Source organism: Yarrowia lipolytica, chromosome 1A, assembly GCF_001761485.1.
Source record: "Yarrowia lipolytica chromosome 1A, complete sequence".
Classification (NCBI taxonomy): domain Eukaryota; kingdom Fungi; phylum Ascomycota; class Dipodascomycetes; order Dipodascales; genus Yarrowia; species Yarrowia lipolytica.
In genome coordinates, this window is record NC_090770.1 from 443,239 (window position 1) to 465,021 (window position 21,783).

Consider the following 21,783-nt stretch of genomic DNA (forward strand, 5'->3'; position numbering starts at 1 on the left):
CAGGGTTTCCGGCATGGTAACAAGACATAGATTGTATCAACAGATAGAGGATATCCATGATCTAAACAGATATACAAAAATATCCCACTTTACCATACTGTTATGTCACAGCCTCCCATTTTTCAAGAGCAGAGTTAGGTATCATTGGTTGACCCGTTGTTGACAAATACTTGAGCCTTAACCATTAATGTTGACATGTACATTGCCGTCTCGGATCAGCGTGGGGGCGTTTCGTGTTTGGCGGTTCAGGGTCACGTGACTCCATGATCTGAGTCATATGACTCTGGTATCGTTTCCCAATCAGTTTTACCGCATGTTTCTCTCGTGCCTCTTGCGCAAAATGCAGGTCCCATCGTAGATCGCCGAAGATCATAGGCTAAGTACGACAAGCAGAAGAGCGCTGGGGTTCTGAGTAATATGAGTACGAGTACATACATACTGTAGGGAAGTTCGAATGTAAAAAACAATCACAGATTGCAAAAGATTACAGCACCCAGGATTCTCGTATGGTCTCCCACTACAATACTAACTGGGCTCTCTGGTGCTTGACTATGGCTGATCGGACGGGAAGCCGTATTTTCACCAGGATATGGCCGTAACCAACCTGCGCCGACCCGGAATCGAACCGGGGGCCCATCGATGGCAACGATGGATTTTACCACTAAACCATCGGCGCATTAGAGGTATTTTTCATACCTGTTTGAGCTTACTAATGCTTGAAAAAGTGTAAAAAAAGTTTTTGGTGATAAATGGCCATAATCGGGGTGTTAGAGGAAGGAAGACTTGAGTTCTTGTTTATTCTTCATTCAATTTGGGGTGTAGAGTGGTCCTTGTTCTTTTTGTTCTTTTAGATGGCTTCTGATGTCGGACGTGGCAACAAAACAGGTGCAAGAACAGGTGCAAGTACAGTATGTACAGTAAGTACTTCAATGACAACCACAGATTCTTCACAATGATTACCCCAGCTGTCTTGATACAATGTAGAAGTTTTTACTATACTCGTACTTGTATTGGAATGTACTTGTGCTTGTACTTGTACTTGGTTTGCCCAGCCTACACGTCTGCACGCTTCTGACTATATGCGTATGTAGATAACAGATAACATACAAGGAAGAAGAAAGAAGAGAAAAACAACATGTATCCATAAAACACTCGATCTGCAAATCGTCATTCTCATATACACCTGGGTATTGGTGATGTAAACAGTCTCTGCAACTCTCTGCAATGTGTAGTACAGTAAATGATGGTTCTCATTACACTCAGTGGTCAGTCACTACACTGGAAACAACTCAACATGTCAACTAGAGCTCCAACACGCGCAAATTCGGGCGACCTTCGGGAGGAAAACGTGTTTTTTACAGCTCGAAACGGCCAACACCACCCCGAAAACTCATAGCAAGCGGATTTAGCTCAGTTGGGAGAGCGCCAGACTGAAGTCGTTCTTCGGTCAGAGTAATCTGGAGGTCCTGTGTTCGATCCACAGAATTCGCAATTCTTTTTTCCATTGGTTTCTGTGCTCCATCTTACAGCCGTATGTTCTGGTACAGGTTGGAGACATTACATCGCCACTTTTTTAGAGTTTGGAAGTTTAGTTTTTTAAAGTTCCAACCCCCACTTGTCCCCACATTTATAATAATTTAATTTCATGTGGGACTTGTTTTTTTCTCAGAATGACTCATGTATAAGTACAGAATGTAAGTCGGCTTTTGGAGGAATAGGCCATATAGCCGTTTTAATCACACCAAAAGCTGCTCTTACCCTGTAGTTTCAGCTGTCCCCTCTCTTCAATCCTTCACTTTCATTGAGTTCTTACAACCATTCACTTCCTGTAAAATTGGTCCAGCGGACTGAATAGAGATGATATCATAACATAATGGGTATCATGAATCCCAGAAGTGTACCAGGATTATTTCTTTGATTCCAAATTCCAAATGCTTTCTTCGCTTTTTGGAGTTCTACGTTGAGTGGTCAGAAGTGTGGTGTTGAAGTAGACCTCCCATCCACTGTCTACAACTACGGTACAGTATGTACAGTAATATACCAGGTAGAGTATATGCTCAGGTACCATTTGAAAACGGCACATGAGCACATACTCTATATGGTATAGATTTACGACTCTTTCATTAATAACAAACTACTCCAGACTCAGAGCCTCCAAAGAGATGCCCAGATTGTCCATATAGACGCCCTCTCGCGTGTGGAAGTCGGACGCCTCACAATACACGTTGCGTTCGTTTGCGTTTCTGAGAAGACTCTCCCATTTCTCGTTGCTTACGAGAGTGTCGGCATTTCCAATGATCCACAAGGACGCTTTGGCTCGGGTGATGGCCACATTCATCCGTCTGACATCGGCGAGAAAACCGACCGTGTGGGCCGTGGGATGGGCTCTAACACACGACATGATGATAATGTCCTTCTCACGACCCTGTAAACTGTCCACAGTTTGGATTTCCAGCGTCATTGTCTCCTTTTCTGTATCATATCTCTGTTCAAAATGGTGCCTGAGCTTCTCAACCTGCTGTTTGTACGGAGACACAATGCCAATATCCAGCTTTTCGCCTGCTCCAACGCACTTCAAAACAGCGGAAACTAGTTTGTTGGCAAACTGAATCTCAGCGGTGTTGCAGAAAGAATGATTGTCTCCAAACTTGTGCTTTCCTTCAACGTTGAAAAACATGTAAGGAGGCAGATGTTCTGTGGAGTGCCACTTTCTGGCAGTCTTGAGCTCCATTCCGGGAGCGTCCTTGAGAACGTTGTCGTAGAAGAAGGCTCTAGGGAACAGAGAGATGTTAGGGTGCATTCTATACTGGGTGTCTAGAATGTGCATGGCATCGGGATGAGCCTTGAGTATCCGTACAAACAGCGATTTGTCGTAGTCAAAATTTCCAGCCTCAGTTGACAAAACTGTGGGCGGCAACTGCTTGGGGTCTCCCACGAGAATGACCTTGGTGCATCTATATTGCAAAGGGATCAGCACCGAAGGCTCGGTACACTGGCCGGCTTCGTCAATAATGACAGTAGGGAATAACCTGCCGCATCTTTGGACGTCGGTGCTCGCCGACCCTGACAAGGTGCAACAGAAAACATCGCTCTGTTGAGAATTTTCGCGATGCGCTGGGCTCGATTAGTTTTGATCTGATTTCGGAGCAACCAGATCTTTGTTCTCAGCTCCATAACCTGTGAGCGAAGGCCATCTATGTCCTTTTTGACTGTGGTCAGTTTCGACTTGGTGGAATTGATAGAGTACTGAACAGTAGAGCCAGAACTCTTGAATAGCAGGTTGAGCTTGTTGAAGAGCGAGTCTTTGGACTTGTAAAGAATGTCCATTTCTTTTTCCAGAGGTCGGAGAATAAGTGTGAGGGCGTCACACTCAGCCTTTTTGGTGGCTTCCTGATCACTGGACGCACTTATCATGCCTCCCAGTGTCAGATGGGCAACTTCGGTATGAACATTCTCCGGACGTCCGATACGAAGAATTTTGTAGTCCAGTTTCTCGTCCAGGAAGTGCTTCTTGAGTCGCTTGGTCAACTCGTCAACTGCTGCATTGGAAGGCGCACAGAACATGAGTGGTCTGGAGCCAGATTCCAGCAGTTCGCGAATAATAGAGACAATGGTGCTTGTCTTACCTGTTCCTGGGGGACCCTGGATCAAGGAGAACCCACCTCGAGTATTGAGTGAGCCATAGACGGCCTGAGCCTGAGACCTGTTGAGCTTGCCGATGTACTTGTCTTGTAATCGTTGGATTTCCGAATCGGGGCCCTTTGGAAATGAATAACATTGGCCAAACAAGATGTCGTTCTTCAAAGCAAAATCTCCAATGCTCAAAAGAGCCAGTAGTTCTCGTTCAGCGGTGGCCATGTTGGTGAGATAACAACACTCCCATAGCGACCCTTCTCTCAAGTCCGCACGTCGCGTTCGGATCCACACATCCATTTCTCGAGTCTTCTTGTTCCAGACAATCTCACTGATTTTACCAAGACACTTGGCTTTTCCACTTCCCGGAACCGTAATGACGACGAGTGTCGAACTGAACAGCTCATGTTCTTCTAGTTCCTGCTGGGTGGCTCCCATGCAGATTTCGGTGAAGAGTTCGTTGTCGTCTCCTTCTTTGGTAGCCTGCACCTTGAAACGAAAGCCTCCGAAACGTCTGGCCTTCTCCTGGTCTCTGAACTCTGCAAATACTTGACGAATAGAAGCGTAGCATTCCAGAAGATTCAGAGGCTCCATGATTCTCACATACTCGAAAGAAGACTTGTACTTGTCGAGAGCATCTTCACTCCGAGCTGACCTGGGATGCTCGTGCTTGAGTTTGCTTAGATCCCATTCCAACAGATGTTCATAGAGATAGTCAAGAGACATAGCTGACGAGAGTGATAAAGCGAGTCGGTGAAAACGGGTCAGCGGTATTCAAGCCTCTTTATATATCAATCTACAGAGTCACTCAAAACCCTTTGGTGATCAAAAACTAAACCATACTCGCCCAACCAACAAGAGATAAGTGAAACTCACTCAGTTTCCCAATGACTGCTCCACTCAGTACCACTGTCACAAACCGATTCTTCCGGTCAACCCAATGTGGAAATTACATTCAAAACGTCTTCCCGTATACGCGTGTCCACAGTTGAAACTACAAACCACTCTAGGTTCGATGACGGTTTCAAGAGCTGAAAATGCTCTCCAATTGGCCCCTGAAGCTGCAATTGTGTTCCTCTAAAGATATTTTACTTCTGTCAGAACATTCTCGAACCCTGGGCATAGCCTTGGTGATTCTGCTTAGATATTCATCCAGACCTCTACACACGGAAAACCCAAACTGCAACCAAAACTGCGACTATACGTTTGTCCACTCAGGTTTTGTATTTAGATACTTTTCTGCGAAACTAATATCTGCCGCTAAATTAATGTTGGCTGCTAAACTAATATTTGCCACCTTTTCTCTCCCTGGTACGATTATTATCTTTCTGGTTGTGGTGCCGATCCGCACGCTAGTGAGGACTGCGTCTAGTGGATGTTCGGGCGGGTTCATCTCGAGGAGCCCGTCAAAGTCGTCAAAAGCAAGTGATAAGTAAACAGCTCCATATGTTACCTACAGTACATCCTGTACTACTTGTACGACAACTCTCTGTTTTCTCCCTATTACACAACCAACACACAACTTTCACTGCTTGTTTCACTCAGACGGCTCTCTCCCACGCTAAACCATACGCCATTCATTTTCAAGTAGGTGAAGATCCGTCCGAGCGTAGATTCAAGTCAGATATACATACAAGTATGTACTGTACAGTACTTGTACAATGATCTCCACGCAATAATCCCATTGTTGACTAGAAGTTGCTACTCCTGCACGGTTACCTCGGCATAAGACCCAGGTGGTAGGAAAGCTCTGCTCTACCATCCACTATATTACAGATATATTACAAAACAATATAAATACACGACCCCGTCGTCAAGCTGTTTGCTGTCAAGGTTTAATTCAGCATCTTGTCTTCCTTTGCTGGCTTTGCTCGGCTACTAATCAACCAATCCCTGGTGGTAATCCAAAAAGTACAGCTTCAAAGCGGCTCTCGCAATCACAGCCAGAGCTCCCGCAGAGTACGGGGCCATAAAACTGCTCTTCAGATCCTCATCTGCGTCCAACACCTTATCGTAGTACTGTAGCAGGTGTTCCTTTCGTAGTTCGTCTCTCAACCTTTGATCCTTCTGACTTTCAGGCCAAGCTGAGTACTCTTTGAGAACGTGTTTGAGGATGGAATCCATGCGAGTGATCAATTTGATGTACTTTGGAAACAGCTTTTGGCTGCGTGGATCTTTTGACAGCCAATTCTGCTCCACTCGCGGCTTATACATGGTTTTGATGCTCTTACCGGAGATGGTCTCCGAGGTGTACCATCTATAAGTGTCCTGACAAAGTGTCGGAGAACTGGGATCAATAGGTTTAAGTCGTAATTGTGTTGCGGTTGTCCATCTGAATTCTGGTGCTTTCCCCTGCGCTATTCTTCTGTTGTCTCTTTCGATTTCCTCCTTGGTTCGTCGTCTCCGTTTGACCGGTGGAGGAGACGACAGAGGCGACCCCGAGTCAAAGTCCTGGTCGATTTCCTGTACGCTGCTTCGACGTCTGATTTTGTGCCCGCTGTTGCCATTGTTATTGCTGTTGTGGCTGTTATTGAGGGGTAGTGCTGGTGTGATAACCGCACTAGTCACCGTTGTCGGGTCTTCTTGCAACTCCCTGTCCACTTTTTGTCTCAATTTCTGAACGCGAATTGCATCGCCCAATTCGGCTCCGGACTCCTCCATTTGCTTGTACACGTCTGTGATGGACTGGAACGGCACTAGACGGGCCATGGCGCTTTCTATGCTCATTGACAGTCGCTTTTTGAACGCGAGAGCCGCGTAGTTTTCGTCGTCAAGCTCGTAGACCAGCCGTTCGGAGAACTCCTTGAGAATCGTGCCGAAAAGCGACGTCCATCTTGTCTTCTCGGCGCTGGCAGGGATGGCGGCCACTTCATTTTTCCAGCACGTAGTCAGCTGGGTCACCAGCTGTTCTCGAAGGCGGCCTTGTTCCGCCACCTGATCCTGTTTGTCGATCTTATACTGTGTTCCAGGTCATCCAGAAGGTTTATTTTCCCGCCCATTGGGTGAATACTGTGTTGGTCGTACTACAAGTAGCCTGTTGTAGTGCATGAACATACCCACTTCGCGCAGTTCTGGCTCATGCATGAGCCATGTTCAAAAAAAAAGTTCATTGTGTGTGGAATACACATCGATCCCATACCTGATCGAGAAGTTAGAACTGTCGGGTTTTTATTATCGATTTAAGCCGAGACTGTTGGCGATGATGGAGGAAACCCATGTCAAAATTCCGTCTCGAGACGGCTTCTTGTATCTTGTTGTACCCGAGTTGACGATTCATTCACTGGATAGCCTTGAACACATGAACCAATATATGATGGTGAAACATTGACTGACGGTTGGCGAGTTGCGTAGATGTATGTGGCTTGGCTGATTTATGTGGAGAATCACATGAAAGATAAATGACCGGCAGTTGACAAGGGTGGTACAGCATTTTATGTGGGTTAGTATCAATTAGTTGGGTTTTTGTTGAGAGTTTTGTTGAGATGACCTGGGAGTGAAAAGTAGTTGAAATTTATGAAGGAAGGGAAATAAAAAAAAAAAAGTAGAGAGTCAGATGGTCTCTACTTTCATTTAATATCATATACAGTACAGTACATTAAACTCTCTGGAATATACTGTATATAGATATATATATTTTATGAGAAGACTGGAACGCTCAGTTGCATATCTTTACTTGGTAAAATACAAACTGTACATAGCTGATGTTTACTTGGTTCGAGAAAGACCCTGGAGCCTACAGAAACATATCACGCTACTGACCATAAATAAATGCCCTCGTTGCAGTTATTTGAAATCTGGAATCGGTAAATTGTCTGTTTCCCAATCTTCTTTATTCTTCTGAAAAGCAATGTTCATTGTGTTTCTATACTGAACGTCCTGTAGCTCGCGCTCCAGGCCGCCGATCAGTTTCGATCGTCACGACCTACAATAAGTATATTTCATTTCCGAAAAGTGCTTTCCAGTAGTCATGATGATATCTCCAATGTCAGAACTTTTCCAGCCTGCCCATTCCAAATTCACCCCCATCGAAACGACCATTCGTGGTCGTCTACGGATCGTGTAGGTTGTAGAGTTTTCTGCATTTATATTCATTTAATTATAACTTTGCTTTGTAGGTACTTCACTGTATTTTTTTTCTGCACTGTAGTACTTGATAACTATCCCCCACCTTCCAACTTCCAACAACCTTACTTCACCTCCCAAGTACCAGCTTCACAACCTCTCTCACTCAGAAAATAAACCCCTTGAACATCTACATTTCAACAGAGGAGATGTCATAAGACCCAGCACATGGCCCAAGGAACAGTCACGAGATTAGCCGTGTGATTTTGTGCGTTTCTTTCGGTCGGCGGCGTTACATTGGCATCCCACATTGCCATAATAGAGCTCACCTATCAATTTCCACCTGTTCGAGCCAGAGTGATTCGCCACATGTTCAGTCGACACTTTTGGGCACACGTGGGACCTGCGGTCGCCACAGAAACCTGCAGACTCGTTTGCAGTCTGGTTTGCCGGTGCCGGCAGAAATGGAGCAGAACAAACTCAGACGTACAGTACATACTGTACTCGCTTCGTCCATGGACATGGAACAAGCAAATGGAGTCCCAGCCCATGTTCCATATCCAGGCACTTCAGGGCAAGGTCAATTGCATCGATTTCCACAGAAGTGGGCCCTATAATTTGATCACTGCTTCATGCATATAATGAACTACAAGGACATGGAGGGGAGTGATCGATACGAACCCTGTCTATACGTACAGAGGCCATGAAAATGTGGTTCGAGAGTTTCTGTGGTGGGCAAGAGATGGACTCAATAAAAAGGTGGACGGCCGAGAATTCCAGCTGGTCACATGGTCTGAGTATTGTAACCTGCGTCTCTGGCAATCTACTCCTGGTCTCGAAAGCCGTGTCAACTTTGTGCGAGGTGACAAGCCTGTGCCATACAACCTGATACGAACGGTGCACCATACGTTCCATACACTCACGAGCCAATGGGATCTGATTCATTCCCTGTGGGAGGAATTGGCATTGGAGGGCGACGGTCAGAATGTAGATTCTAGGCATGACAGTTTTGGCTGTCCTCGGCAGCTACAATGCGTACATACCAACGTAAGGTCATCTCAGGGCAAGAGGAACATGAATTTGTGAAGGCTCTCAGATGTTCTCGTTGGTGTTGCTGCCTTTGCTTCCCACTATGGCTCGTTTGAAGAAGAAGTGGGAGTATTTGAGGAAGTTTTATGCCAACGTCGCTTGGAGAAGCTTCCTGTGGGCGAAAATTTTCCGAAAGTGTGATTTGAGAAGATTAATGTGTCAACAGGCCAAGTTGAGGTGACTCTGAATGGTCAACTGGATGAAAATTACCACTTTAATCATTGACTGCATCTCTATCATGGAATGTCCAATATCTGCAGACCTTGCACTATCATGCACTATCAATGCAATATTAACTTGGCCTTGAATCGAGAGGTGGAAAAAAATGTAGTTTCTGGATTTTTCAGGAAAAGGAAATTCCCTTAAACTCTCCAATCCAAGAGGATTTATTGGATATCAATATCAACTCGTTTGCAGTTAGATACACATGAGATTCTCTATATTTGTTTCATTTGTTTTGTACAATCAGCTTGTTTTTTTTCATAATTTCGTTCATTACTTGATCTAACTATTCAACTGGGGTACAGCTAAAAGACAGCATCCTCAAGAGTCTTGAACTTCTTGAGGTACTTGTTTCCAGATCCATTGACCTGACCCTTGTTCTCGGCCTGTAGCAGGTGGAGGTAGAGTCCAAAGGCAGCGTCGTCGTAGTTGTGGGTCTCCTCGTTCTTCTTGACGGTGGCTCGAGCCTCGGCGATGGACTCTGCAGGCACAATCTCCACCTTGACACCCTTCTTCTTGCCGTAGATCTCGTAGTACTCTCGGAAGGTCACCTCGCTTCCTGACAGTTCGAGAACGTCGGGGATCTCGTTAACAGGCTTGGACAGGACCACCGCCAGGGCAGCGGCAATGTCATCGAGGAAGGTGGCGGACCACTTGGCGTCGGGGTTGATGGGGTTGGCCTTGTTGGTCTTAGGGTCGAGTCGCAGGAAGGAGGGGTATTTGACGGCAAACTCTCCAAAGACTCCGTTCTGCACAGCGACAACCTTGAGACCCTTGACGGCCCGTGCAGCCTCAAGGTGGTTCTTCTTGAGATCCAGGAAGTGGAAGTCAGGGAATTGGGTGTAGTCGACTCCAAACTCGGAGGGCACGTAGACCTTGACTCCGGCGGCCTTGACGGCGTCCAGAATGCCGGTCCAGTTGGCCTTGACCGACGAGATGTTGAGAACCACGTCCACGCCCTTGAAGATGGCCTCGAGCGAGCCCTTTTCATCGGCCGAGCCCTGCACGTACTTGACCTTGTCTGTGTTCTTGGACTTGGAGGCGTCTCGGGTGACCACGATGATGGGGTATTTGTATCCGGGGGCCGCGGACAGCGCGTTAATGAGAGGAGTTCCGAGCACTCCGTTAGCTCCGACAAGTGCGACTGTAGTCATTGTGTTGGTGTTGGTGTTGGTTGGTGGATTGGTGTCTGAGACAGATGTTTGTGGGGAGCATTGTCTGGAGCCTCTCAATGGCTATATATACGCCCGACGCCCTTGTGGCTCCAATTGAGTTTGGATCTGTCGCGGTCATCGTCGGGATCGCGTAATAGCAGCATGCCAGATGGATAACAAATCTTGTCTGCTGTCTGACAAAGCAAAGACAAACTTTGGCAGCGCGGTTACAGTACGAGTTATGGCAGGCCAGTAGCTATTACCATTTTATTGCGAGTAAAAAGGGGACAAAATCGGAGGCAAAAAAAATCAATAATAACCAAGCTGCGGCGGAAGGAATAAATCCGGGCTTTTTTTCCGCCCGTAAAACCCCTCATTCGCTGCTTAATCTGACACTAAACTAGCGGTAGCACGCAACTTCTCTCCACTATGAGGTTTGGCGGATTTTCGGTGACGCACTTTTTTCCCAATGGGGATTTAGCGTTCGAATTTTGTCAGCACGATTTATTTCTAATGCTTAGAAATAACTAAGAGGGGGGATTACACACTGGTTGGAAATGAACATGGCGAAGCAGCAGCACATTTTTCAATACAAGCGTGGTGACAAAAACAATGAAACAATGATGCAGAGGTGATAGCAATCGCAAAACAACAACAAGGTCGTCAATACCGCTGTCACCCTGCACAGTGCGCTAGTCTGCGTGGGTGGGTACTACCTGAACTACAAGTACAAGTAGATGGTATACAAGTAGCACAAGGCTTTCTAGCTCATTCCCTAACAGCTCATTCCGATGTTACTGTACAAATCGTCACTCGTACCGGTACCTTCAGTCTCCACTAAAGGTGGCTTGAAGAGCACGTCGTTGGAGAGAAGGTGCAAAATGTTGTACTCCACCAGTAACTTTGCGAGAGTCCGAGGAGTGCATCGATGTGGCACGGCTTCAAGAGCATGATCCACGGAAAGTCTACGAGTATTGCGTGTATTATTAGAGGGCATTTATGCTAGGGTGAGCGGGATTTGTAGTAGTGTACAGTACGAGTAAGGGGCATTGATTAGGAGCTGGCCCCTTCGGTCTCGACCACGGATAGCTACCGAGACGAACATAGCTCTCAGACACCAGACAATACTGTACTCTAGGTGTACTATACTCGTACCTACTCTCACCGTACCGCCCTTCTACCCCCACTATGATACTTCGAAAAAGAAACGCCAACTGTAAAGACGGGAATACACGCGATACGCTATGATAGGTACGAATAGTCGTTCTTGTAGTAATTGTCATGGTTTGTCGGATTGGTCATCCCCAACCAATGCTTCTATTGACGCTGTTATTCTCTGATAGAGCCGTCCAATGAGGCCTTGAGACTGTAGCCGCTGGGGGGAGACCTGCAACGATGTGGATCATTTGTTCCCCAAACAAGCAGTGCTCGTACCGGTAACTGGTGACAGACTTGTGTCAGATTAACTTGACACTCACACGACCAGTACTGTACCATCGTTAGACTCCATTGTTGTCTCAGACTCTTAAGGCTGATGGTACGAGAACTGTGCGAGAGCGAGTACAGTATGTACAAGACTAACTTATCTCCAAATGCACACCCCCTAACTCCCTACGTCTACACCCATCACTCTAACAATGCCTATAATACATACATACCGTCCTGCACGTGTGCGTGCCTTACTTTCTTCCCTGCCATCCTCTGTTGATCATGAACCGATCCAAAGACTCCCAGAACCGGGCCACAATCTCCCTATCCTTGAATCGCTGTGTCTTGTCGATTCGAACCACCTCCACGTTCCAGTTGGTCACTGGAGGAGGCACAGGGTCGTTGTTGTAGACCAGGCAATAACCTTTGACTCTCTGGAACAGTTGATTGGGGTCCGACCACCGGTACGACTTGAACTGCCACTCCTGGCCAGTGGTAAACACCGCCACCACTCGGTCCCAGTACTCCGGCTTGGTCAGCTTTTCGTGGCTGTCCACAACCACATATGTGAGCTTGCCCATATAGGGGTTAGTGTGGTTGAGCCGTAGCATATCAATGCCGTATGCCGATTGAGGTTCCACAAAGTTGCCGTACTCCAAAAATTCCTTGACGTTGCTAAGAGTGAGCAGAGCCGACGCAGATGGAGACAGCAGGATGATGGGCTCTTTTCTTCGGTCATGCGCATTCTGCTGCTTAGACGACTCGTGGGTCGCTGCAGGCTTGCCCTTGTGTTTGAGAATATTAGTGTAGCAGTCCTTCTGCACCGAGGAGAAGTCGGTGGGCTTGGTGCCTCGCAGCATGGAGTTGTGGTCGTAGGGAGCCACCTCGCTGGCTAGAATTCGTTCCAACCGAGGATCGTCCACGTCCATGGCATCGGGGTCCACGCCACCGGCCTTGTCTTCCTTGGCATCGGTCTTTGTGTCGTTAGCCCCTCCCTTGATGGCGTCGACGCTCTCGGTCTCTCCCTTGAGCCACTTGATCACGTCCGAGCGCTGCAGAAACGGGAAATGTGTGATGCCGTTGGTGTTGCAAAAGACCACGTATTGCGCAATGTTCTCTCCGGCCTTGTCCCAGCACGCGTACACAGACTTGAGGTCCTGCGGCACTCCATCGATCTCCACTCGGGTCGTGTCGCTCAGGGGGAACGTCTGCGAGCCGATGGTCAGAGCGGTCGCCTCGGCAATGTCGTCCTTGTCGAGCGACAGAGCGGATCCGGCCTTGATGGCGTCTCGAAGGGCGGTAAGAGGATCCATCGTTGAGACGCAAAGTTGGTGATGTGTGATGGAGGTGAGAGGGCTTGAACAACCTTATTTGGACACTGTTGTGACTGGAGAGACAGAACTGGTTTAAATTCGAGTAAATTCGAGTAAATTCGGGAAAAATAGGGAAAAGTCGCGAGATTGAGAAAAATTGACGGTATCACAAGAACAAGGTTGGTTCATCCTCCATTTGTTACGTATGAAACCTGATTCAAACTCTTTGACTGTCAGACAGATCCGACTACTAACACACGGGTACATTATGTACTGTATGTACGGTATCAGCATGTACATATTGTACTTAATTATACACTCCAGCTAATTGAAAGTGAAAAACAAGTAGCAAAGTAGGAAAACAACGCTTGAACCGCTCGAGGAACACGGTGATCTATCTCAATCTAAGCCTTCACCGTTTCAACTCCCTTCTTCTTCATTCTCATCTCCCCGTCGGGTCGTTTCTCTCACGGACCTGGGCACCGCAGTTCGAATCCTCCCAAATACATTTCCGTCTTTATTTTTCCACCACATTACAGCGGGTTTCCCAGCTCTATCATTTGACGGCGTAATCAATTATTAGTCACCGAAAGCACGCCAATAAAAGCTCCTAACCAATGCAAGTCGTTTTGTCAAAAATGTTTTATCTATTCTGCCTTGGAGATTCGAAAGACTGTAGCTTTACATACTGGAGATATGTTTCCATGATTTGATGTCCATTGAGACAGCCAATCCAAGTTTACAAGTTATAATACGATAAAACGGGTCACACCAGTACAGCACTCGTAATGCAATGGCTACAGTGAAGAAATCCATTCTCTATGAGTTCCCCTACTACACGTTTCTCGCGATCCGTTGATCACAATCAGTTTCTCATTAGTATTAGTACATAGCTGCGTGTCATCAACAACAACTACTCTTCTGTTCGTCTTCGTCTGTATGCAAATAGACCACACTCTGTCTCTGTCTCTGGCTGTTGTGTTTCTGCTGCTCGTCGGCCTCCCGCTTGTCCAGCAGCTTTGTGATGATCACCTCAAATACCTCCTCCACCCCCTCGTCGTCTTTGGCGGAGATTTCGTGGCAGCACGAATCGTCCTGTAGCCATTCGGATGCGTATTCCACGCACTGCTCGAACGGCACCTCGCGTAAGCTGGGCTCGTCCTTGACCAGGTCCACCTTGGTGCCCACAATGTGTATGATGATGTCTGACGACAGGTTCTGTTTGAGCTCCAGCAGCCACAGATGCATGGCGTCGAACGACGCGCGGCTCGTCACGTCGTAGCAAAGAATCCCACAGCTGGCGCTTCGGTAGTAGATGGGGGCCATGCTTCGGAATCGCTCCTGCCCCGCCGTGTCCCATATTTGCAGCCGCACCGTCGTGTCGTTGACCACCACCCGTTTGCGCGAGAAGGAGGCCCCGATGGTCGATGCCTGCCCGGCCTGGAACTTGTTGTTGACGTAGCGGGTCACAAAACACGTTTTGCCCACTCCCTGGGCGCCCAGCAGCACGATTTTCGCGTCCATCGACTCCATGGCGGTGGCGTGTGTCGGGGTTAAAAGTAGAGCTGAGTGCACTTGTCGGACGCTCTTCTTGAGCCACAGCGAGCTGTGTACGTGTGTAGGTCGGTTTGGAACGCTGCTGACAAGACAGTGTTCGGGGCGCTGCTGCTGTTTAGGTGGTGGCTCTTTCCTCAAGCGGAGTTAATGTATATCGCTGTGGCCTTAAAGCTAAACTGTGGAGGGGGTCAAATTAAAGTGGCAACGGCTCAGGAGATGGGTCCTGTAGACGAGGGTTAGATGTTGCGAAGAGCGTGATTTTCGACAGCTGTACCGACCACCTGGCCGGTATATAAACAACAAGTTGCCCTACGGGTCCCTTTCTCCTCATCCGCCCCAAGCCCACAAGCCCGCCATGCCGTCCGCACTAAAATGCTTATCTGAAATGAGCTCAAGCGGCTGGAGGAGTGTCTGCTTACTGTGCTGGGTATGCTAATCTCGTGTGGTACGAGCCCGCCACAAGGCACCCAGGGCTCCAGCTACATGGTGCGACACAGATGAGCAGGTTCTCCTGTCGCCCCGATGTCTGAACGCAGGTGTTTTTTCGCACAGATACGCTAGTGGTTGGCCCTGAGTGACGTCACAATACATTGTCCCCACCAACATTCCAAATACAGGTACAGTACGAGGACGAGAACGGCACGAGTACATGCTGTACTTATACTATAAAAAAAAAACAGGCGGCGATTTTCTTGCTGTCTTTTTCTTCGCTTTGGACCCTCCGTCACACGGTCTCTTGCAAGTGGCCACCGCACAGCCAATTAGCCCGAATCAGCTGATCCTAACCGACGTTGCACACGTGCAGAGCGCCCAGGATCAAATCAAATAACAGAGCCTGAACCATGAACAATGGGGCGGTTGTCATCCCTTTCAAAACAATGGGGCTAAAGAGTAAAAGTGAGACAGACTACCGGGCCCGAGGGTTGCATCGCGATGCTGCGCGCGTGGGGTACAGGATGTGCGATATGTGCCTAGAAGATCTACCCGTCTATCTCGGGGGGATATATCCAAACCGGAAACGGACACCGAAAATATGCCGGCTACAGTCTTGACATGCAGGAGGTTGCAGACAAGGAAAAAAGGCGCCGCGAAAAATGGACTCACGAAACGAAACGAAACGAGTGTTGTTGCGTGTTGGTGAGTCATCACGTTGCCGTATTTGAACGTCTTGTTTACCTGACTGCTTTCCTTGTTTTTTTCAGGTGGCTTTTCGTGTCTCGGAATGTGTCTCGGACGTGTTTTGGTCTATTAAACCCAAGTATAACTTCAATTGGATTAGTTGAAGCCGAAGGTGTGAAAAAAAAAAAAAAAAAAAAAAAAAAAAGAAACCCCCGACGAATGGTGATAAAAGTTGTATCAGAGGAGTCGGAAGAGAGATACGAATAACAACTCGGTCTCAGTTTTCCCCATGCACTTGTCTATCAACACTTGGAGAGTCTCAGGCCCTACTGGACTGGGTTTCCCAACTACAGTACATACTTCAGGGGCGTTGGTTTTATGGCCAAGATGAGAGGAGAGAGGAGAGTGGTGGATTGACGAGATTTTGTACGGGTGAGAGAGATTGATGTGCTGAAGTAGGCGGGAGACTATTGGACAGGATATCAAGTCAATTGTGATTTGCATCAAGTGCTGCGGTTTTGTTTTTTGAGGATTGACTTGGCAACTTCACTTGATCTTCTAGATAGATCTACATGTTAGATGGTCAGTTGGTGGTAGTGGTTAACGGCTCAGAGGGATAGATACATGAGAAAAAGCTCACCTGATAAGTTCTGAGCAGATCATCAATGGTACTACTGTATTTACAGTACTTTTACTTTTTCCTGTCGGTTTTAATTGACGCTCTCTCATGGGTTGACCATCTTTCTCGGATATTGGTACGGATGGCCCATTACTTGACAATTACTTGAAGAAAAAAGTCAGCTGGGGGTTCAAAATCAATGTTCCAGAGGCGCTATTGAGATTTTAGTCATATTATCAGGTAGCCAGAGAAACTTCAATTGAAGTCACCGTACGAATATTGACACTTTACTCCCAAAGTCTTGATATATCTGAGATTTTCTGAGATTCCATCAGTCCAAATTACTTACACTATAGTTGAAGTAACCTGTTGTACAGCAGATCCAGGAGATCATCATCAGAGTCTGTATCATCAGAGACTGTCTCATCAAAGGCTGTATCATCAAAGACTGTATCCTCAGAGACCGTTTATGATCAGGATATCAAAAAGGTCAAGACCCATCTCTGACGGGACAGTCCGTCATCTACACCCAAACTTCAGGAGTTCAGGAAGTTTGGTCAAATATAAAAAAAAAAACCTCATAGTCGCTACTTTCAACAATACAACACTTTTTCTGGAGCAAGCAGTCATAGGTAATTGGGCAAAAAAGAGCCTCACGCAAAGATCCATTCTCAAAACCGCCAGGAATCGGATTTTGAAATGCCAAAAAAATCGACAACTGCAGGATTCGAACCTGCGCGGGCAAAGCCCAACAGATAGTACGGTTATTCGAATCTGTCCCGTTAACCACTCCGGCAAGTTGCCACTCGGCCACGAAACGCGCCCATAGTGCACGTGATGGATTTTTGGAATCCAACCCTGGAGGGTGCATCACGTGTCCTGAGATTATTTTAGTTGAGTTGATAAGTAATTATTAACAAAATGGAAATATTTGGAAATGTTGCAGGGGAGGTAGTAGGGGGAATAAACGGACGACAGCAGGTAGTTTCATCTGTTCTTTCCATTCAGGCGCCCCTAAACTGTCAATATAGGTTGGAAATCTTGAATTGCTTACTCTGTGATCATGATGGTACCAGCACCAGTATGCACATTCTTGTACATACACAAATCTTCAAGTACAAGTCGACGACTTAGAGTGTGTCTGAAGAAAGGATTGCACGATACAGTGTCCATTGGAATGCTTCGTTGGTCTTGTTTCAACACTTGTTTTTGTCTCTCCTGCCTTCGTCCTTTCAGTTCCGTCTATATTTTCTATGTGAGGTCGATTCTACTTGCACAGTCACATTCACTTGCTTCTCAGATTTGGAGATTTCGCTTCAACAGACCCAGGATATCGACATATCAAGTGCACTATCAAAAAACAAGCCGAACCGATATGCCTAAAAATGTCGATCTCGTACTAACTGGTTTGTATGTACCTACGTGTAGACGTTTCAGTTCACCCTCTTGTCATGTGGCATCGGTACTTGTACTGTACACACAAGTGCGTCGGAGGAAAACTACAGCTACAGGAACTTGAACAACTACAGCATCGCCCTCGTATATAACCATATATGCTTGTCTCCTTGCAACGTCACCACCTCACGTCAGGTATCTAACCTCAGCTCAAACCATGCAAGAGGACTCACCGGAGAAGAAAAGCACCGAGACAAGAAGAGGAACAAAAAGAAGCTGCTCTAAGGAGCCGTCTCCGATACCGGGAATCGAACCCGGGTTCTCCGCGTGAAAGGCGGAAGTGATGACCCCTACACTATATCGGAAGATATCCATGTTGATTAATAAGCGAGCCTTGTGCGAGAAGGGTGAAAAATCGATAAAGAGATGGGACAGAATAGGCAGCGTGAACACACAAGTTCCTTTATAGACGAAATAACACCCCCTGGTATGTTTTATTAAACTCTCTGAGTCTCTCTTGCTTACCGATAGCTCTCTTACTCACTGGTGACCCTCTTACTCACTGACGGCCCTCTTAGTATGGTCCCTGATGTGTTGACCATTTCAAGGAGAACACAGGGTATAACACCACCTCCAAGGAGACTGCTGATCTCGTCACATACACTTATATTCCTCCCTATCTGCTCAATTCGGAAAAACTACGGATTAATACGCCACAAGAGCCCGTGCCTGAAATCTAAAACGGCGGCATGAACCGGAATAGAGGTAGATCCGATGAGCTTGAAACACCACGATATATTGGATTTATGGAGTTGGAGTTCTCCGGGATCACTTTAAAGACCTTTCCGACGCCAGACATGAGAGACCACCTTCAGATCCGGCGCCTATTCAGATGCGCTATTTTAATTCGGATTTGAGGGAAATTTCGGATATAAACAAGGATTTCTAGCCATAAGGTTCGATAAGCCAGGCGCTGTAGATTGACGGATTCCGCTACAAGGCGATATACGGAAAGGTATCCTGTATCTAGAAGTGCTCAAACAATAATTCCATGTCGTGGCCAAAATATCCGAAAAACTCCGAGCCAATTGGCCCATTCTATCACTCCTTGCTATGATATGTAATTTCCGGCCTCTGCATGAGACAGGCATCTCATATGCGTTACACCCCGCGGCATTTAGGTATTTCCAGACACTAATTTTTCTTCCACATCTTCTTTACTCATCATGCTCTATTCGGTCGCAGAGAACACGCCTCTCTCCAAGCTCCCCGAGTTTTCGGACGACTTTTACGCCCTCATCAAGCATCTGGAATACCACAGCACGCCAGACGCCGCAGACGAGATCTTCAAGGGCACGGCCGGACAAAAACTGGAGCTCACGCGATGGTTCGAGGGGAGTCGAGACAGACAGAAGAACCCCCTCAACGTGTACTTGCTAAACGTGGGGAATGAAGAGGAGGTGGAGGCTCTGGAGGAGGATAACGAGGTCATGTTCAAAATGTTTGTGCGGTGCTCCAACTACAACAGAAGGTCTCACTGGCTGAGCGAGAAGGATCCCAAGCTGATGCGACTGGCAGCAATGTATTATCTGGAGCAGGAGAAGTTTCTCAAGAGCCTGTTCAACGTGCTTACCCCCGAACGAGCTGCCGTCTACACCGACGACGCCAACTTCACCAATTCCGGCGCTCTTCGAGTTCTCAAGCTGCTGCGACGAGAAAACACCCCTGGCATTTTCAACATTCCTCACGGCAGGTTGAGACACTACAGAGTGGCCAAAGCTCTTTACAATTGGCGCAACGGTGAATACAACCCGTTATTATACAGCCCTAATTAGGCAATTGCATTTATTAGACATGAGCAAGAGATGATAGACAGGAGGATATATTTCTGGATATTTCATTGTGTATATGTTCAAAAAAGAGTTAGTATTTGTCTGTTAAAGGTTTTATTATTATTTTATTATTATTTATTTTCAATTTGATAAAAAATCAATGGAGTTCTGTTGGAGATTGCACTCTATTAATAATCATGTTAGTAGTATGTCTCTATATTACTTCATCCAAACAACATACGATGGATACACTCGAGATTTATCGGAGCTTCAAGACGGACCTCAGCGCAGCGGATGCATCTCTGCCAGAATCGGTGATTTTCTCCCTTTTCGAACGATTTGCTGCGCTGTTGGCCACTGTTCTCAGTTCCTCCTCCCGCCGCAGCCCCGGCTTACGTTACCGCCATTCCGCTTCTGCGACCAAAAGTCTCGAGGTGCTACTGGATGACCCCTCAAATCACGCTGCGCTGTCAAGCTGACTCCCTCAAGCCCGCTAGTGTTTTCTCCGGCCGGTTTAAACTGCATGCTTCTCAAGCTCTCATCTCCAAAGATCCTAATCAGCACGCCCGCTACTCAATTCCCACCCAGTGTAAGCTGGTATCGCCGGCCATGTGCACTCTTCCCTTCACTGAGACGTTCTCCGGACTAAATTTTATGAGGTAGCGATCGTGCCACGATAAACGTCCATTTGGACCATGAGGAGAATTCCCGTTACTTCCTTTGGTGGATTAACAAGAAATGCAAAGCAGCCAACCCCCCCCGAGGGCAAGCTTCGCGTTCTGCTGACTGACATCTAATCCCTCCTGGGTCCCATCTACAAAACCAGTCCCCGCGCCGCCATGTCTCGTGTTCAGCGAATGTTCTAGAACCTGCCACAGGCTCTCCCCAATCTTTACGATGTGCATATTCGCGCCACCTTCGCACCGTCTCCAGGTGTCGAACCCGTCTTTACCTTGTTTAGGTGCCCTCCGGTAATCACTTCTCCTGACCGGATCCCTCCCAGTTCAATGCTCATTTTTTCAGCGGCACCAACGATCTCTATCGGCCCCGGCAGAGTACATGAAACGACAACTCTGGTTCAGGTAAGGACAGCTAGCGAAGGACCATAAGGCCGGTAACGTACGTTATTTAACTGAGAACACTCAGAGCCCCTCTGGCTCTGACAACCACGTCGGTGCCCTCGTAGTCGACCCTCGTTCCGCTCCCTTACTCTGGCTTTGGTTTGATTTTCCCATTCTTACCTCCAGCGCTGATGTGTCTGCCATTTCACTCGATACACTACGCCGCCGCCTTGATCTGTGGGCGTCTACCAACGGCTATCCTTCTGTCCTGTTTTCGGACCACGCCGCTCCGTTCCAGTCTGCCGATTACACCGACCTTTGCCACTACTGTATTGGCGTTGAATCATTCACCACCTTGACTTACCACCATAATTCAAATGATAAGGCTGAGATCAGTGTTTTACGTCTCAAGAGCATTCTTGGACAGTAAATGGTTCCCCTGAGGATGCTTTCATCGATCCCCTCCCGCTGCTGGTGTGTGCCTATCAACGCCCTGAATTCTTCTACGGGTGACTCCCCCTTCTTTCTTCCCTGAGGGGTCGAATTCCACTCTCCGGTTGACACCGTTGTGAGACTCGCATCGAAAACGTGGACCCGATCTCTGGCTCCCAAGCGTTCAAAGGTTCACCCATCGCACCTCACTCCTTGCGGCTGAGTCCTCTCGTGAGGAGCCCAGCCTGTCCGGGGATGTGTTCTGTAAGCTCGCATTGCATATCAACCAAAAAAGTTAAACAAGAAACACAGGAATGCAAGTAGGCAGCTCAGTATATATCAAGGAGGATCCGTATTTTTCGCCGTAATTTTTGCCAAAAATTCACACAAACTGCGAGCGAAAACGATTTTTCCACCTTTCATAGCATCGAGTACGCCTGGTTGGCTCAGTTGGTTAGAGCGTTAGTCTCATAATCTGAAGATCACCAGTTCGACCCTGGTACCGGGCATTCGACTTTTTGCTCATAGTAAGTGAATTTTTTTGATCTTCGTGTACTGATCTGCCATCAATCTATCTTTCATTTCTTTAAAAGCAGTCTCGTTATTTGCGTCGTGATTCATTTCTTTTACCGAGTGTTGTCGGTAAAACACGGTACAGAGTATGTACAGTCAGAACAGCACCAGGTCGCTTCTTTCGAATTCCACAGTTGGATAATGATCTTATGGATCTGGGATATTGCCAATCGGAGTATCAACCATTGAACTATTACCTTGAAGGTGAGGGTATTCGTGCTGGGAAGTTCCAACCTCGAGGACCATAGAGACCGAGCGATTCGTCCTTCGTCTCCACTCAATGATAGTTGCTAT

The 21,783-nt window shown here is 47.2% G+C and overlaps 6 protein-coding genes and 6 non-coding genes across 12 annotated transcripts; 3 read left to right on the plus strand and 9 right to left on the minus strand.

Annotated features, from left to right (window-relative positions):
* Nucleotides 1-482: 482 nt before the first annotated feature.
* Nucleotides 483-601, minus strand: YALI1_A04438r. Its single transcript, XR_002432049.3, has one exon. It is a non-coding gene; the product is annotated as a 5S ribosomal RNA (ribosomal RNA).
* A 4-nt stretch (nucleotides 602-605) lies between these two features.
* Nucleotides 606-676, minus strand: YALI1_A04439r. Its single transcript has one exon. It is a non-coding gene; the product is annotated as a tRNA-Gly (tRNA).
* A 723-nt stretch (nucleotides 677-1,399) lies between these two features.
* On the plus strand, nucleotides 1,400-1,491 carry YALI1_A04446r. Its single transcript has one exon. It is a non-coding gene; the product is annotated as a tRNA-Phe (tRNA).
* A 643-nt stretch (nucleotides 1,492-2,134) lies between these two features.
* On the minus strand, nucleotides 2,135-4,359 carry YALI1_A04462g (uncharacterized protein; the record flags this gene model as incomplete). Its single annotated transcript, XM_068281629.1, has 2 exons — nucleotides 2,135-3,000; nucleotides 3,069-4,359. The coding sequence occupies 2 exons, from the start codon at nucleotides 4,357-4,359 to the stop codon at nucleotides 2,135-2,137; spliced, it is 2,157 nt and encodes a 718-aa protein (XP_068137730.1).
* Nucleotides 4,360-5,511: 1,152 nt separating this feature from the next.
* On the minus strand, nucleotides 5,512-6,360 carry YALI1_A04495g (uncharacterized protein; the record flags this gene model as incomplete). Its single annotated transcript, XM_499749.3, has 1 exon — nucleotides 5,512-6,360. The coding sequence occupies one exon, from the start codon at nucleotides 6,358-6,360 to the stop codon at nucleotides 5,512-5,514; it is 849 nt and encodes a 282-aa protein (XP_499749.3).
* Nucleotides 6,361-9,311: 2,951 nt separating this feature from the next.
* On the minus strand, nucleotides 9,312-10,160 carry YALI1_A04533g (uncharacterized protein; the record flags this gene model as incomplete). The annotated part of the gene is made up of 1 exon (XM_499750.3): nucleotides 9,312-10,160. The coding sequence occupies one exon, from the start codon at nucleotides 10,158-10,160 to the stop codon at nucleotides 9,312-9,314; it is 849 nt and encodes a 282-aa protein (XP_499750.3).
* Nucleotides 10,161-11,839: 1,679 nt separating this feature from the next.
* Nucleotides 11,840-12,901, minus strand: YALI1_A04561g (uncharacterized protein; the record flags this gene model as incomplete). The annotated part of the gene is made up of 1 exon (XM_499751.3): nucleotides 11,840-12,901. The coding sequence occupies one exon, from the start codon at nucleotides 12,899-12,901 to the stop codon at nucleotides 11,840-11,842; it is 1,062 nt and encodes a 353-aa protein (XP_499751.1).
* A 903-nt stretch (nucleotides 12,902-13,804) lies between these two features.
* Nucleotides 13,805-14,434, minus strand: YALI1_A04576g (uncharacterized protein; the record flags this gene model as incomplete). Its single annotated transcript, XM_499752.1, has 1 exon — nucleotides 13,805-14,434. The coding sequence occupies one exon, from the start codon at nucleotides 14,432-14,434 to the stop codon at nucleotides 13,805-13,807; it is 630 nt and encodes a 209-aa protein (XP_499752.1).
* A 2,474-nt stretch (nucleotides 14,435-16,908) lies between these two features.
* On the minus strand, nucleotides 16,909-17,000 carry YALI1_A04602r. Its single transcript has one exon. It is a non-coding gene; the product is annotated as a tRNA-Ser (tRNA).
* An 884-nt stretch (nucleotides 17,001-17,884) lies between these two features.
* On the minus strand, nucleotides 17,885-17,956 carry YALI1_A04611r. Its single transcript has one exon. It is a non-coding gene; the product is annotated as a tRNA-Glu (tRNA).
* Nucleotides 17,957-18,817: 861 nt separating this feature from the next.
* YALI1_A04620g (uncharacterized protein) lies at nucleotides 18,818-19,426 on the plus strand (the record flags this gene model as incomplete). Its single annotated transcript, XM_499753.1, has 1 exon — nucleotides 18,818-19,426. The coding sequence occupies one exon, from the start codon at nucleotides 18,818-18,820 to the stop codon at nucleotides 19,424-19,426; it is 609 nt and encodes a 202-aa protein (XP_499753.1).
* A 1,925-nt stretch (nucleotides 19,427-21,351) lies between these two features.
* YALI1_A04645r lies at nucleotides 21,352-21,425 on the plus strand. The gene has a single exon. It is a non-coding gene; the product is annotated as a tRNA-Met (tRNA).
* The last annotated feature ends 358 nt before the right edge of the window (nucleotides 21,426-21,783 follow it).